Source organism: Scatophagus argus, chromosome 21, assembly GCF_020382885.2.
Source record: "Scatophagus argus isolate fScaArg1 chromosome 21, fScaArg1.pri, whole genome shotgun sequence".
NCBI classification, from domain to species: domain Eukaryota; kingdom Metazoa; phylum Chordata; class Actinopteri; family Scatophagidae; genus Scatophagus; species Scatophagus argus.
The window spans coordinates 19,428,735-19,445,946 of record NC_058513.1 but is presented as its reverse complement, the minus strand read 5'-3'; the positions used below and the strand labels follow the sequence as shown (position 1 = coordinate 19,445,946).

Below are 17,212 nucleotides of genomic sequence, written 5' to 3'. Positions count from 1 at the left end.
CAGGGTGATAACTTGATGCTCTGACTTCTCACAGCGCCATCATCAGGTCAACACTTCAACGTGGCCAACACGTTGGTTGCCCTTACGTCACATCTTTACGTACAGCCGGTGCTGCTAACATGCTAACCTGCTAAACTGAGATGGTGAACAAAGTGATCGACAGCAGCATGTTAGCATTTAGCTCAAAGCTCAGCTGACGGTCAGCTAAGATTCTCGTTTTCACTCACTTGCTTTTGTGAGAAAATAATTTCACATTTGCGCATCAGTCAACACATCGTCGTGCTGAGACTCACACCCGCAGTGAACAAAGTGTGTTTCCCAGCCTGATTGCTCTTCTTCCATTAAACACATCATTGAGTCAGCACACACACTGTGATGTCTTTACACATACAAACACTCCTGGATTCCTCCGCTGTCAAAAATAGTCCCCCAGAAATGCACGCTTTGTTAAGATGAACAAAGATGTTATGGAAATAACCTCCAGAACCTGCAGCCTGCTGAGCCTTAATGGATGTTTCTGATGGAGCGCCGGCCACCTGCTGGGCCTCGTCACTCAGCACGCGTCAGTTTAAACCAGTTTGTCCTCTCGTCTCCGCTGATCTGAAACCTCGTATCTCCGTTCTTCACGCGGCTGCGTAGTTGACGCTCCCAGATGTCATAGCCCACATTTCCCATCATGCCGTGCTGGACTGAGGAGTTTAAGTTAAGCTTCTTTGTGCTTCCAAAAGACTTTTTGTTTGTGTGTTCAGAACGCGGTGCTTTAATGAAAACACTAAGACAACCGAGAGCAGGGAGCAAACATCACGTCACCTCATCGTCCTTCTCTTCCACACAGCAGGACACCTTGTTGTGTATCAACACACACCTGCTATCAGCCAATCACAGCCAACAACACAAAGGGGTGTGTGCGTGTCTGTGTGTCCTCACCTGTCCAAGCTCAGTGAGGATCGCGGGATTCCTGTGTAAAACAGAGGCTTCAGGTCTTTGATCAGAGCATCTCCAGCTGGCCTCTGGTTCCACCTCTGGGCCAACCGAGAGATCCTATTGTCAGACCTGACACACACACACACACACACACACACGCACGCACACACACACACACACACACACACACACACACACATACAGAAGAGACAGAGGACAGAATTAAAAGAGAAAATCCTGAGCAGGTGTTTCCAGGTGAAATCACAGCAAAGGAAGAAGAGGAAGAAGAGGAAAGTTCTCACACCTTCTTTCTCCAAAACATGCAGTGAAACACACACACACACACACACACAGAGAGACAAAGCCTGGAATCAGAATTTCTTCAGAAGATCGCCCTTCACACTCCGTCACGTCAGACTGTCCCCGGAGACACGATGACAAACACTTCGCTGGCGACAGCCGATGATCACATCAAACGGCTTCTCATCCAGGAAGACTCGGCCGCAGTCCGACTTCACACTGGACTGCAGGAAAATTCAACACAGAAAAGACGAGAAACGCGCTCCACAAAGGTCCAGCTCAGCTCAGACTACATCCCAGTGCGCCCAAACTGCTCGACGATCCTGCACCAGAAGCCAAAGCCAAAGAGCAGAGCAGATACAGAGACACCTGTCGGACCAACACCGCGGTGCAGAACTCGATCCAAAGCCCGCAAAGAGAAGTGACGAAGCTGCAAAATCCTCTCATCATGTCTGTAGATTTTAATCACGTTAAAGAGAAAACTCTGGCATCAGTCATACTCACTAGAAAGAGTGGAGGGAAGTGACTGTGAGCCTGTGAACCTCCTCTGCTGGGATAAACCTCTCTGACTGGATCATCTCCAGTGGCGAGCCGAGACTCCGGCTGCCCCCACAGGTGACGCTTGAGTCTATCTGCTGCCTACTGCCGAGCTGCGGCTCTGCTCGACCGGACTGAACACCTGTTCACCAGCGAACGCATCGCGACACATCGGCACAGACACACACGCAGGAGTGGGAACGCACACAGCAGAGTGAGTGAGCGAGCGAGCGAGGGAGAGGGAGGGAGGAGGAGGAGGAATAACAAGATAGAGATGTTTGAGAGGACAGCAAGGCTGTGGATGTGAGTGTGCATATGTGGGGGGTAGCTGGTCTGCTCAGAGATATGAAAGGCGCGCACGCCCACACACACACACACACACACACACACACACACTGTGGTGAGGATGTGAAGCCTGATGGAGGAGGGGCAGCAGCTTTGAAAGGGCTGAGAACAAAAGTGAAGCGCGATGGGAGGTGACAGGGTGAGGAGGTGAGCACTGCAGAGTGGGAGATTGAATTTACTGATGCTTGGGAGGAAACAGAGTCGCTGCAGCACAAAATGAAATAAAAACCTGATTTCCAGACAGAAAAAAAGGCACCAAAACCTAATAAAAGTGAGAATATTGCAGTAATGATGTGCTGAATAATCCTCCCTGTGGAGGCTGACGGCTTCAGTCACGACTTCCTGCAGATGAAATCAGCTACCATGTTCAATTTTCCACTTTGTTTGCCTCATCGTTCGGCCAGAACGCTAAAAGCTCCCTGAAGTGTAGAAATCAAAGACAGTCAGTTTGTGAGCTGTCCCGCTCCTGTCCTCAGTCCACCACTGAAACTGAGACACGTCTGAACTTTACACTCGTGTGGCTCCGCTAACACATGGACCATCTGACCGCTGGATTCTCAGGTATGTCCCACCTGCTCCGCCTCGTCTTTACTGCCCTCCGTGGAAAATTTCTGACCCAAGTGACCTCCACACACACACACACACACACACACACACACACACACACACACACACACACACACACACACACAGGTTTAAGGAGCAGTTCAGCCCAAAACAAAATACAGTGAATGAAGCGACCGCGGTCTGGTTACTCTGCAGGTTTCTCTAAATGCACTTGCTTCACTTCACTGAATTAAGCTTCATTCAGCTTGACATGACCTGCTTGTTGAGTCTCCAGTGTCCGAGGTTTTCATCTTATGGGACCAAACAGGTTCAGATTTGAGATCTGTGAGAAGCGGACAGGATTCACTGTGGCATGATGGTCACAAGGGCCCAACAGGAAACACCAGACCGTGTGACAGCACCGAACGTCGAGCACCTGAAGGGATGTGAAGCAGCTCGGAGTGGGAGTCTGAGCCTCAGTGTGAGTAAAACACAGTAGAAAACACAGCGTCTCAGCTTCAGTGTGTTCGCTGACAGCTTCCGGGTAATGACTGTTATTAGAGAGCTGACGGCGAGCAGATGCAGCTGCTCAACACCAGCTGCACAGTCCAGCTTCACGTGAATCTCATCAGACCTCAAACACGTCAGGCCGTCTCTCGACACCCAATTTCCCCCAGGGATCAATACAGTATTCCGATTCTGATACTGTCTCACTTCCTGTCTGTGGCTCCGAGCTCGCTGGTTCCAACATACCTCACAGGTACTCGAGGCACAGCTTGATTTCGTACAACAGCTGCTCACTGAACTGTCCTACAGAACCAAACCACAGCCAAACTGCCCTGTGGCTGAAACTGAACTTTGAAATGTCTGTTTTATCTCGTATTACGATTTCACTGTTTGTTAACAATCGATGTGATTGATATTTATTCTTGTTAAGACAGGAATACGATTACAGAGAGCACATATCAAATCCAAATTATACCGTCTTCACTGATTCACAGTCAAATGGATTTGATTTGATTCCACTAAGACTTCAGTTACTGCACTTCCTGTGAACCTGTCTGAGGTAACAAAGGCAGGCTGCAGAAGCTGCACATCTGGTCATGACACACACGTTAACACATCTGGCTGGACCGTCCAGAAGTCTTCAGGCCTTTTTCCTCAGTTTCAGTTTTGGGGCAGTTTTAATCAAACAGGAAATTATGCATTCGGGACTACTTTCAGCAGCAGATGAATCAACATTTGGTGCTCTGCTGAGTATCTGTGCCTGCTGAAGGACAATACAGAGAACATCTCTGAACTGATCTGACTTCAGTGTTAAATCCGATGTGGATTATGTGCATGACACTGGAGCTGTGAGGAGGGAAAAACCTCCCAGGATGAGCAAACGCCAACACACAGCGCCGATCCAACATCAGAAACAACTCCAGCCTGCTCCTGTTGCAGCATCCCGCCAGCCTCTGAGTCGCAGCCACCGGCAGCCGTCGCCGCTGCTGCTGCTCATTGGCTCAGAGCTGCCTCACGATCACACTGTTTCCATGGTTCCCATTGAAGACCAACAGGTGAAGGAGAGAGGAGGAGAGGGGGAGGAGGAGGAGGAGGGTCACTATGGGAGGATTTTAACATGAAGGCGTTCGCTCATTTAAATATTTGTGCTGGTGTTTGTATCTCTTCACTCCACGGGCTCCACGCCATTCGACTCGGTGTTTCAGACCTGAACTCAGCAGCAGCACGTCAACACGTCTGCAGCACGCAGAAAAATGTGCTGCAGTAAATGAGTTTGATGACCGAGTTCTTCCTCTTCAGTACTGATGATTTAACAGCAGAGTTTGATGAGACCTTCAACAACCAACCAGAAGAAGAAAGAAAGCATTAAGCCTCACTGTGGGAGAGCTGACACACATCTTTGTTGGTGCTCATTCCTAACGTCTTTCTTTACAAAATGTTACATTCGCGCTAAGCTAAGCTAAGCTAAGCTAACAAGCTGCCCGCTGCAGCTTCATACACGAAGGTGGCATCGATCTGAACAACCGAATCTGAGAGGATGTCACTAAAGCTGCTCCTGTAACCTGCCAACCACCCAGTTTAAAGCTGCTGCAGCAGTGAGTAAAGGTGGGCTGAAGCGTGAAGACAGGCAGGAATATTCTGCAGACGTCCACACTGAAGCAACGGAACCAGTCCAGTAAAAAACACTACATTACCATCTGAGGTGTAGCATAGCAGAACCGTGAAACAGACACAAACACCAGCTGAATGTTTAAGTTCCACAGTCCATCACTGCTTTACTCAGTACTGACTTTGCTTATTTTGCAAACTTTTCTCCAGAAGGAGCAGGAGGACACAGAGAGGAGGAGGAGCGGAACCTGTAAACGAGACGTCCATATCATCTGTCGTCTGTCCCCGAGGCAGTCTCACCGAGACGTGCTGTGTGTCCACACTCACCTGCACACATTTTACCTGAGCTCAGCCCGTAGCCAATAACTTCACAGTCACCTGTGGGTGAAGTGGAGGAGGAGGCGGAGGCTGAGCCCACCTTGGTATACTTCCTGTGGTCACGTGGCCGAAGTCCATGTGATGGAAATGTCCATGTCCATTTGGAAAGAGCTGCAGCCTGATGTGTCAGACGCTTACAGCCGAACAAAAGCTGTTCACAGTTTACAGGTTATTACTGTGTAACGGCTCGCTCACGCACTCACACAGTGAAATGCTGCTTCCCGCACATACACCTCCCGCGCCCCCAATGACTCATCACGTTGACATGTGAAGTCACGATTCAGCAGTATAGCTCCAGCAGACACCACTTTAATGGGCTGCGCAGAGTGTGTGTGTGTGTGTGTGTGTGTCAGGAGAGGTTCAGAGTGTGTGGGAGTTTTCCAGCAGCACCTCGGGGAGTGTGTGCCAGCGAGGAAATGGCTCGTATCAATCAAAGAAGCGTCGCATTCGCGTCTCCCTGGGCTGCCAGGGCTCTGCAGATCAACAGTTCCTGAGACGCAACCGTCCTTCCATCCAGCCAACTGAAGACGTCCTCCTGAGGACAGCAGCACATGCCGTCTAGCAAAGGGAGGAGGTCAAGATCACAGACCATCACCAGACTTTACTTCCTGTTTCAAAACAGCTTTGACCATCATCACCCTTTCCATTCTTGTAACCGTGACAACAGAGTCAGAATTTCAACCCGATTTCTCCCCTGACATGAAGCAGGTGTTGGAGCCCAACACACTAAGTCTTCTGTCAGTAAATGTGCTGATACGCTGACGGAAACGTTTGTGGTCGGTGACAGGAAAGCACACACCACTTTGTCTCCGGCTGGATTTACACTTGACACGAGGCAGCAAATCAGAGCTGCTTCGCTTAATCACTTAGTTGATCGCCAGATATTCTGATAATCGTGTGGTTTCAAACATCTGCTGCTTCCAGCTTCCTACGCATCAGGATCTGCTGCTCTTCATAGTCATTTCTGACAGTAAGTGAAGAGTCTTTGGGTTTTGGGCTGCTGGTCAGACACAAGAAGCCATCTGAAGGCGTCAGTCAGTGAAGAGTGCAGGGTGAGATGCTTCGTCTTCTTCTTGTAAATTCTCAAGTTTTAAAACATGAGACACGCCATCATGAAGTCTCAAACAGCAAGTTATCAGTAGATAAACAACCAGAGTGATTAATGAGCAAACCACGACAGAATGCGAGTCCCTGTGCGTCTGAATGAGGGTTTAAAGACTGATGAAGTGTGACATGTCTCTGTCCCTGCTAACATGTCCCACCACAGAGTCAGTCAGTCACAAACTGAACCCTGACAGGCTGAGTCACCGCTCGCGCTTCACTCCAGTGTGACCGTCACAGAAATGACTCAAGTGCAAAGGAGCCTCAGATTCTGCTGGGTGCTGACACCATGGACGCTGTGGACGGACGCCGTCATCCCAGCATGCAACACGTGACACAACTGAAGGAGCTTTCAGGCGGGAAAGTCCTGGATGGCTGCGCTCGTACTGACGCGAGCTCAGTATTTTGCTCTTTGCTGGGTCACAGCTTTGATTTGGAGTGTTTTTCTATCACGCCGAGTCTGTATTAACGAAATACATTAAATGAAGGCAATTAACCTCCAGTTCAGGTACGACACAGCAAGGTATGCTTTTCTAATTCACACCGAGTCGACGAGTCTCACTGCAAAGAGCAGCAGCAGACAAATGGTTTGAGATCGCAGCCGATGTCAAGCTGTTGACTAAATAACTTAACATCGAAGGACCAATCGTTTTGACCAGTTAACTACACACAGCAGAGCAGCTTCAGCCTGAAGAGGACAGCTGCCACGCACACAGGACGAATGGACGGCTGAATGAAAGGACAGCTGCAGCGAGACAGAGAGTGGGAGGACTGACACACAGACAGAGGGACAGAGGAAGAGAGACAGACAGACAGAGGGACAGAGGGAGAGAGAGACAGACAGACAGACAGAGGAAGACAGACAGACAGGGGGACAGAGGAAGAGAGACAGACAGACAGAGGGACAGAGGGAGAGAGAGACAGACAGACAGACAGACAGACAGACAGAGGAAGACAGACAGACAGAGGGACAGAGGGAGAGAGAGACAGACAGACAGAGGGACAGAGGGAGAGAGAGACAGACAGACAGAGGGACAGAGGAAGAGAGACAGACAGACAGACAGACAGACAGAGGGACAGAGGAAGAGAGACAGACAGACAGAGGGACAGAGGAAGAGAGACAGACACACTGACAGACAAAGATCCTCTCATGAGCTGATGAGTCAGAAAACTTGCAGTCACGACTGCTTCTACTCAGGGTTGGAGGTATTGTTCCAGCTGTGTGTGTGTGTGTGTGTGTGTGTGCACACTACAGGTTGTTTAAGGTTTCCATGCTGTTCTCACACATGACTGAGTACACCTCGTACAGGATCAAGGATGAGCCCTCATCTGACTTGGACTGTCTTGAAACTCCACCTGTGTGTGTGTGTGTGTGTGTGTGTGTGTGTGTGTGTGTGTGAAAGGTAACACTGTTTTCTTTCTGTGTGAACCTAATGACTTCTGCAGCACCGTCACCTTCTTCGTGGTTTGAAACACAGAGACACAGAGGTTCACCTGATCGATCAGTTTGGTCTTCACAGAACATCTTGTACTGCTAAACGTAAGGTAAAGAGACTTTACTGACTGACAGCATGAGCCACAGGACACCACGTACCACACACACGATGGAACAGCCAATCCGACCGACCGACACCACGATACCCTCACAGCTCCCTCCCACAGAGGAGGCAGAGGTGACACGTTCATTCAGCATTTTGTTCACTGAATTCATTTAAACAGAAACAAGAGCTGAACTAAAACTCTGAGCTCAGCCGCTGAGGTTCGCTCCGCCTCTTATCGCTTATCGATCAGCCCTGAGTCGTTTCACGGCTCCTCGTTAGCCTTGGAGTCTCAGGTGACCGCAGCGAGACATCGCAGAGCGAAAACCGTTTCATGTCGAGTCACTTCATTGACTATTAGGTAACGTTTTCTGCTCCGTCTTCATCATCAGCGAGTCCTGCCTGATGCAGCGCGATGCTTTAAGATAAACCTCTAAACTGCTGTGAAGTGAAGGAGGACAAGCTGAGCTGCAGATCCACCGATCATCAGCTCCGCTCAACCTGCCTTTCCTTCCTCCTTTCAATCGCCATGGCAACCTGTAGCCATAGGCCATTATTCTTAATGGCTACCTTGGGCCCCTCAGCGTGTGTGTTGGTGTGTGTGTATGTGTGTATATGTGTGTGTGTTGGTGATTGTGTGTGTGTGTGTGTGTTGGTGATTGTGTGCGTGTGCGTGTGTTGGTGATTGTGCGTGTGTGTGTGTGCAGCACTCGGGGTAATACAGACTGTTCTGCACAGAGCGCTCAGTGGAGCAGCACATGCGTGGATGTTGCTCGTCTGAACAGCAGCTCATCCAGTCACCACACGCTCTGTGAATCCCTCATGCAGCCGAGAGCAAATCGCGGCCTGCGAAGCCTCCTTCATTTCAGTCAGACAACACAACGTCTCTGTGTTGTTGACCTGCTGGTTGTGGAGACGAAGGATCACACGATTCACACTGTCTTACAGTGTTGGACATCCAGATGAAACAATTAGCCAATTAATCAATTAGTCCATCAAAAGGAAGTTGGCTACTTCTTCACAAATCAGTTCAGTAATTTTGCAAGGTAAATTGATTAAATTATCTGAGAACCTGCTTCTGTTAAGTACATTTTGTTGACACCTGAACACCTGTGGGGCTGTGAGCTGAGCCCCACACTGAGCACTCAGGACTGCAGTCCCACACACGGACACAACTGTCATCTAAAGCATGTAGATGACACCACCATCATCATCATCATCATCATCAGCCGGACAATGAGCGTTCATACCGGGAACCTGTCGCAGTTATCACATCTCCTCCCTGCTAAAGTAAACCTCAGAGGGCTGATTTCCTCTGCTGGGATCTCGTTAACTCGTTAACAAACTGACATGGTGTACTCATGACCCAGGACCAGACGGCACCCAGACACATGACTGACACCCTGCTGAACTCTGCTCCAGTCCACCACAAAAACGGTTTCTGTTTTTAGAACCCATTATTCAAGCATCCATTCAAAAAGGTTTTCTTCAGTGCTCACACAAAAGAACAACATCGTGTTATGCAACCCTGTGCTGCAGATGATGAATAAATGAACCTTGAGCCTGCAGTGGAGCAAATCTTCAGCTACTCCATGTTACACACACACACACACACACATCTTCTGTCTTTGTGAGGACAGCTGTGTCTTTGGCAGTGAACACCAGTTGTTTTTATCGTCTGTCATGGCGATTATAGAAATACATCAGAACTTTGTAAAGGATGGGCTTAGCAGCAAAATGGCCATAATCACCAAATTTCTGGTGTTGCTGGGGGAGCAAGACTGACAAAACTCTGAAGTGCCTGGTGAACATGGCTTGTCGTGTTAATCTGTGCTAAAGATCGTGCTCAGTTTTCAACTATTCTTCCTGAGAAACACAATGTGAGCCAGACGAGTCGCTCAGTGAGTTTGCTGAGTGCAGGATGGAAGGTGGAGTTCTGTGCTTCTGTCTAATACCAGAAAAAGATCAAAAAATGCCAAAATAGCTTTTCTGAGCTTTTGTTGGATAAAAAAAAATCCTTTTAACTTCTTTTTTCCTTTCTCTCTTTAATGCTTATGGAAGAGCGACTCGTGGTTATGAAAGCCCTGCGGTGCTGTCTGATTACACGTTACTGCTCAAGGAGAGTCTGACCATTCAAATGAGTGAGGACTGAAGCAGAGAGCAGCACACTGAACATGTTAGCTTAGACACGAAGGACCGCGGCTTGTTTCTGACATATAGAAATCTTACATGATGTTTCATTAATGCCTGAAAGTGTGACAGCTGATTTTTCCTCTTTACATTTTACTATTGATCTGATTCATTTGAAAAGCTGCAATCAACAATCAACATTTATGATTATACAGCATAAACATGCAGAATGCAGATCTGCCTGAAAAAATGTGACAAAATGCATCTTATCAGATTTGTCATAGAGGGATCACGTAGGAAAACATCTTCAGCAGCTTGTTTGGCAGCATATGGAACAGGTGCAGTCTGGCTGGCTGACTGCCGCTTTGGAACAGGTGCAGTGGAGCTGGCTGACTGCCGGTTTGGAACAGGTGCAGTGGAGCTGGCTGACTGCCGGTTTGGAACAGGTGCAGTGGAGCTGGCTGACTGCCGGTTTGGAACAGGTGTAGTCTGGCTGGCTGACTGCTGCTTTGGAACAGGTGTAGTCTGGCTGGCTGACTGCCGGTTTAGAACAGGTGCAGTGGAGCTGGCTGACTGCTGCTTTGGAACAGGTGTAGTCTGGCTGGCTGACTGCTGCTTTGGAACAGGTGTAGTCTGGCTGGCTGACTGCCGGTTTGGAACAGGTGCAGTGGAGCTGGCTGACTGCCGGTTTAGAACAGGTGCAGTGGAGCTGGCTGACTGCTGCTTTGGAACAGGTGTAGTCTGGCTGGCTGACTGCTGCTTTGGAACAGGTGTAGTCTGGCTGGCTGACTGCCGGTTTGGAACAGGTGCAGTGGAGCTGGCTGACTGCCGGTTTAGAACAGGTGCAGTGGAGCTGGCTGACTGCCGCTTTGGAACAGGTGCAGTGGAGCTGGCTGACTGCTGCTTTGGAACAGGTGCAGTGGAGCTGGCTGACTGCCGGTTTAGAACAGGTGCAGTGGAGCTGGCTGACTGCTGCTTTGGAACAGGTGCAGTGGAGCTGGCTGACTGCTGCTTTGGAACAGGTGCAGTGGAGCTGGCTGACTGCCGGTTTGGAACAGGTATAGTCTGGCTGGTTGACCTGGCCCTTCAGCTCCCGATTTTTGTTTTATGGCCATTCATTACTTACACATAATGTACTTCAATGTACTGACTTTCATTCATTTGCTTTATTATTCAATTATCATTTTCATATGTGCACTCATCTCTGTTTTACTTTTTCTATTTGTACAGTATTTTGATCAGTCCGTCAGTCATCTGTTCAGTTTGTTGCAGCAAACTGTACAAAAAGTGCCGTACAAAGTCTGATTCATTACTGATGACTGATATTATTAATTATCACTGATACTTAACATTTATCTCCACACCACATATACAAATATAACAAGAAGAGGTGATTCAGTGTGCAATATTTTCTCACTGTCAAAATAAATTGCATGTTACCATGGTTACGAGATGATGCTGCATAAATAAACAGACTGTTTTCTTGACAGTTCAATCAGCAGATGGATTTAATTAGTTATTTATCGCCTGTCAGACAAATTAAGGGCACCAGAGTAAGACTGGAAGTCAAAGTTAAACTGACAGCAGGCCCATGCAGGTTTGCAAACGCAGACGCAAGGCAGATGCTTCAAGCTACGCGAGATCGTTTTCATGTGTCATTGTGCTCTTGTGTCACCTGAAAGTCATCACAGCTTTTCAGTTTAGAGTCAGACCAAACACTGTGAGCTCACTTCAAAAACTGCAGTCGAGGTTTCTTTGTTCAGCTACAAAAACATCATCTGTTCAATTCCATTCTGTGAAAATGGAAAACAATAAGAGCTGTGATGTGACCAGGCTTCTCAGATCAGTCCCTCAGGGGTCGTGCCTCCTGTTTTTATTAAATCACAGCTTATTGCTCACAGCCTCTGGAAATATTTCAGTGACAAAGAGCAGAAAACATAGGATGACAAAATAAGCAGGGACACATTTCAGCAGTGGAAGACGAGAGAGTCGTTGCTTAAAGAAAGTCTGAAACCTGGAGAGACGGTACGAGTGTTCCTGCGGTGGTGAAAGGACTCAGAGACAGGACTTACTTTTTCCTGGAGTCGTATCTGCCGGCGGTTCCCAGACTCTGCCAGGGAGACACAGAGAAGAAAACGATTCAATTCAATGCAGGATCATAAAGGATGCCGATTCCACTCCACACTTACGTGTCCACTGAGGAAAAACACACTCATGTCACACAGAAACAAGTTTCATCCAGGCAACAACATTCAGTGCTTTCAAGGTTTGAGCTGCAAGGAAACTGACAAATCAAAAATCAGATTTGCAGCTGCAGCATTGATTCACTCACTGATTCACACATGATGAGCTGCAGCGTCGCACTGCAAGTGTCTGTTCTTTTGTTTAACCAATCAGTTTAAATAGAGAAATCTGGACGTCACCTGTGTGTAACCACCCCCTTCATTTAATATACCGTTCAATACTCTCTGACAGTCTGGACATTATGTTTGCTGCTGTTGTTTTTACAGTGTATTCATAAATTCATGTGTTTGTTCACCTCAGAAAGTCAGAATGGCTGTTAAATCGCTTAGATTCATCAAAACATTTTATAAAAATTGTTGTATTTCATGCTGTATTTAAATGACACGTGTGGCGGAAGACTCTCATGTAACAGCTCAACATGTTTGACTGAGTGATGAGCTATTTTGGCACAAGTTACAAATGGGAGTAACTTTAGACATGACCGAAGTTATGAGATGGCAACCACTAAAAAACATCCTTAAATAAAGATGAAAACATGGGCATAAAAACTAAAAGAGAGACATCAACAACACATCTACTGTTTTCACTTATATTCCACTGTTTTTATATTATATAGCATTGTTTATATTTATATTTATTTTGTTAGGAAACTGGGCTTATACTGGGACCGGGGAAACTAATTTCGTTCCACTCATGTTTTACGTGTGTGAAATGACAATAAAGCTCCTTGAATCCTTGAATCCTTGTTGTTGAGGCTGGGCACTCCTGTAGCTCAGTTGGCAATGTGCGACCCGTGTATTGAGGCCATTTGTCCTCTGCGGTGGTCGCAGGTTTGACTCCCGTTGGCGCCTTTTTTTTTTTTAGGCTTTAAAGAGGCAAAAAATTTGGGTGTCGTGATTGATGACCAGCTGTCCTTCTCTGACCACACTGCATCTGCATCTCGGTCCTGTCGCTATGCGCTCTACAACATACTCACATCTCTCAGGACGCCGCTCAGCTTCTTGTCCAGGCCGCGGTTATCTCCCGCCTCGACTACTGCAACGCCCTTCTGACGGGCCTCCCGGCACAGTCAAGCCTTTACAAAAGATCCAGAATGTGGCAGCACGTCTGGTTTTTAATGAACCCAAACGGGCTCATGTCGCTCCACTACTCATCCAACTACACTGGTTACCTGTGGCAGCCAGAATCAAATTCAAGTCACTAACGCTGGCCTACAGAGAGACCTCGGGGTCTGCACCCAGCTACCTGAGCGCTCTCGTTCAGGTTTACGACCCTTCTGGGGCTCTACATTCAGCAAATGAACGTCGTCTGGCTCTACCATCCCTTCACACAAGGTGCTCCCAAGCCAGACTTTCCTCCCACAACAGCCTACCAGCCACAGTGGGAGCAGCCGTGTCCCCCTCTTCCCTTAAAAAGCACCTGAAAACTCACCTGTTCCACCTGCACCTTCTCTCCTAACATCCCTAATCCTCTGACAGCCTTCACTCTCATGTTCTCCTGCTCTTCTACTGAAGCACTTCTGATTATGTTTTAGCTCTTATTGCTTTAGTCTGATTCTATTGTACTGAAACTTGTTATTTAGTAAGTCGCATCGGATAAAAGCGTCTGCTAAAAGAAGTGTAATGTACTGTAATGTAAATCAGAGATTACAGAAATCTGATGAAACTTCCAGCAGTTCAAATTCGTTCACTTTCAGATCGTGGATCAATTTGGTTTGACTTCACTGCTGCTCTGATTCTCCATAGCAACAGCAGCAGAGGCTCATGGGTAGTGGCATTTTCATGACAATGCATGGAAACTGGCAGAAAAAAAAAGATTTCCAAGAAATGAAGCTGAAATAATTCAAAGAAATGACCTCAACAGGAACCGCACCATCAGCCTGCTTCAGTATAAACACGTTAAATGTTAAACACTACAGAAGAAGAGATGCTGAACAGATAATAAACTGGGAACAGAAGTTGGAAAAATCCCAAATAAATAGAAAATCTCACATGAAAACCAGAGAGCAGTGAACTGCAATTGCCAAATAAATAAACCAACATTAATCCGGGGACCACAATCTGAAGAATATCCACATTAAGGACTCTGGATGCAGCGGGGAGATGAAGGTTTGATTTGGTGGCAGGATGGCAGGGTTTGGATGGCACGGGGTCAAAAATATTCTGTCGCCTTGACAACAGAAGATAACGCTGTAAGAGAAAATTACTGTCTGTACAACAGCACTCACTTCGGGTCTCTGAGGGCCTCCTCCCTCCTCTGCACCTCCAGGCCTGGAGATGCACAACAAAGCACCCTGCAGAGATCCTCCATGTCCAAGTCCATCAACACACTGTGAAGATGAACCTCCATTTCTCTGCTTCTCTTCTTCCTCAGCTGTCAGCTCTCACTTCATTCTGGCTTTTCTTGGCCCATCTCACATGACACTTTCAGGATCATGAGAGCAGTTTTTCTCAGGTCAGCATGTCCTCCAGGTGAAATGACAGAATCTGTTGACCGTAAAAGCTGCTGGACGACATTCAGAAACGCCGTCTGAAGCTTTTACAAATCACATTTTACATGACGCTGGTGAGGTTGGGGGAGGTTCAGGAACAAAGAACAACCAAAGCTGCCTGCTGGTGCAAACAGGGAACAAACTGTGACTTCTCAGGACATTTTAATGACCCGTCAATCCACCACGATCCCCTGCAGACTGTCGGTCCACATTACTGCTACACCTGTGCTCATCACTGTGAGTATTTTAGTGCAGAGTTCAGCTAATTTTCTTTCATTGCACTGAAGGTGTAGCTTTGTTGGAGCTGAGAAAACCCAAACCAACCTTCATTAGTGAAAATCTTTCCCCTGCTCTCTCTTACTTTCCTCTGCTCTGTTCTGCTGTGCTTTCTGGATTATGATGATGACAGCAGCGGGAAGTTTTGGCAGTTTGACCCCCCGTCGGCCCTAAAATGAGATTATCACTCAACCCACAGGGAGAAATCAGTTGACTGCTGCCAGAGAGCAGCCACACAGCAGGCATTTAGAGTGGAAGAAAACCACCAGCAAATCTGTTCAATGCAAACCAGACTGAAACACACGACACACTCGTGAAGAACATCATGAACACAGTATCGTCATTAACAAGAGTCACACAGTGACTCCACGGCAAACTCTCTCAACATGGACTCTGAAACCATACTGAACTGAAAAATATAAAGTGTACTGCAAGGACAGTACGGCGGCCTTATGAGGACATGTGTGTGACGTCCTGCCACTTTACCACTTTCACTCGGTGGCCACTTTAAAGGAACACCCGCGCAATCTACTGCAGTTCAACACAACACAAAGTCTTCCACTGCAAAGTCTACAAACCCCACAGCAGCTTCACTCCCAGATTAAAGTGACATATTTTGTCATTGGAGGGAACTCACTCCAACGAAATTTGTTCTCTGCATTTAACCCACCCAAGTGACGTGCACACACACACAGCAAACCCGGGGCAGTGGGCGACCGCGTGCAGCGCCCAGGGAGCAGTGGGGGTTAGGTACCTTGCTCAAGGGTACCTCAGCCATGGACACCGGGACGGGGAATCGAACCAGCGATCCACCGGTTACGGGTCCGACACCCTAACCGCTGATCCACGACTGCCCCCTAAAAAAAAAAAACATGTCTCGCCTGAACAGGGAGATGTGTTCAGACACGTGAATCCGTGCAAACTGTCTGCTTCTGTTGTGTTTTCAGCCCTAACTGCTGCAGTATTTAAAGATCTGAACATGATGGTCTGAATGTCTCACTGCTGGGTGGACAAACTGTTCAGTCTGTGAGCTGACGTCAGTCAGTTATTACATGACAAAGTCAAACCAAACAGACAACTGCAGCTTAACTCTACTCAAAATAAAATACATCTGAAAACACACAATGACTGTCCAGCACAACACTAAGTGAGCTCAAATCAAAGCAGGCCTTTTCAGAGATAAATTCTCAGTTCTCAAGTGAAGAAATCAGAGGTCCTCTCTGACAGCCTTGTATAAAGGCTGACCTCTGTCTTCATCGTGACAGCGTGTCCAGCCTGGACCCACAAAGAAGAGTCACCAACTGTCCTCATGTCTTTATTTCTGTATGTGTTAGTCACTGTCTTATTCATCCGTGCTTCCCGTCACACCATCTGTCTCTGCTAAAGCCTCACAGTCCAACACGGCACCTTCACTTCTTCGTCCTCTTCTGAAGGACTCAACTCAAAAAACACCTCAAACTCTGGCCAGGACATCTGGCTCCAAGGACGCTGCTTCACCCACTTCTTCTCTTTGTGTTGTGACACACCTGAGGGCGCTGTCCCACAGGCCTGACGCAACACATCTGCATTTGTTTCATGTGAGGTTGTGATTGGTTAGTGATGATGATTATGGCTGCGTCACAGGAGCATCACAACAGAGATGGCGCGCACACACACGCAGACACACACACACACAGAGTTTTTACTACACGGCACTAACAAAGAAAAGAGTGTGAAAGCAGGAAATGTTTTCAAATCTTTTGAAAAGCTGAATGACTCTTCTGTGATACATGAAGCTTTGTGTTGCACCCAACACTTTAAATTTGTTTTATTTTAGTTTTATCAAATTCATTGCAAGCTTTTAACATTTGTAGGTAAATAAAAACAACAACAACAACAACTCAAATTTCATTTGCAGGTCTTAAGGTTTTTAATATAAATATATGCTATTTAGAGAATAATGCTACTACATTTACTCATGGGACACATGTCAATGTAATGCAGTGACCCAATAAGAACAATCACATTGTGTCAGTGTAAGATCAGTAAAGAACATGATCAAATACTGTGATCAGTTCCTGTAGAAATACACCAGGTGAGTCTTTCTTCCATGCTCTAAACTCTAAAATGTTTCATATTACTATCTTTTAATGTTCCACATGGATAAAGTGCATTTGTTCCGAGCAGAGCTGGAGGGCCGTAACGTTGCTGTGGTTCAGGTCTGCGTCAGGAGAACAAACGACTGGAACGTCTCGTCTCCGCTGACCTGACACTCAATCAAACCTTCATCTCACTTCCTCTTTCGCTC

General features: G+C 47.3%; 1 protein-coding gene across 7 annotated transcripts in view; it reads right to left on the bottom strand.

Moving 5' to 3' along the window:
• The window catches only part of ankfn1 (ankyrin repeat and fibronectin type III domain containing 1), a 58,134-nt gene that overhangs the window by 26,627 nt on the left and 14,295 nt on the right, over positions 1-17,212 (bottom strand). For 6 of the 7 annotated variants that reach the window (XM_046376887.1, XM_046376886.1, XM_046376884.1 and 3 more), the window contains exons 6-7: positions 11,987-12,024; positions 928-1,053 (exon numbers count right to left, since the gene is read on the bottom strand). In XM_046376887.1, the coding sequence (XP_046232843.1) occupies positions 928-1,053; positions 11,987-12,024 (164 nt within the window). The remainder of the gene's footprint in view (positions 1-927; positions 1,054-11,986; positions 12,025-17,212) is intronic. The other variant, XM_046376889.1, reaches the window with a different exon arrangement.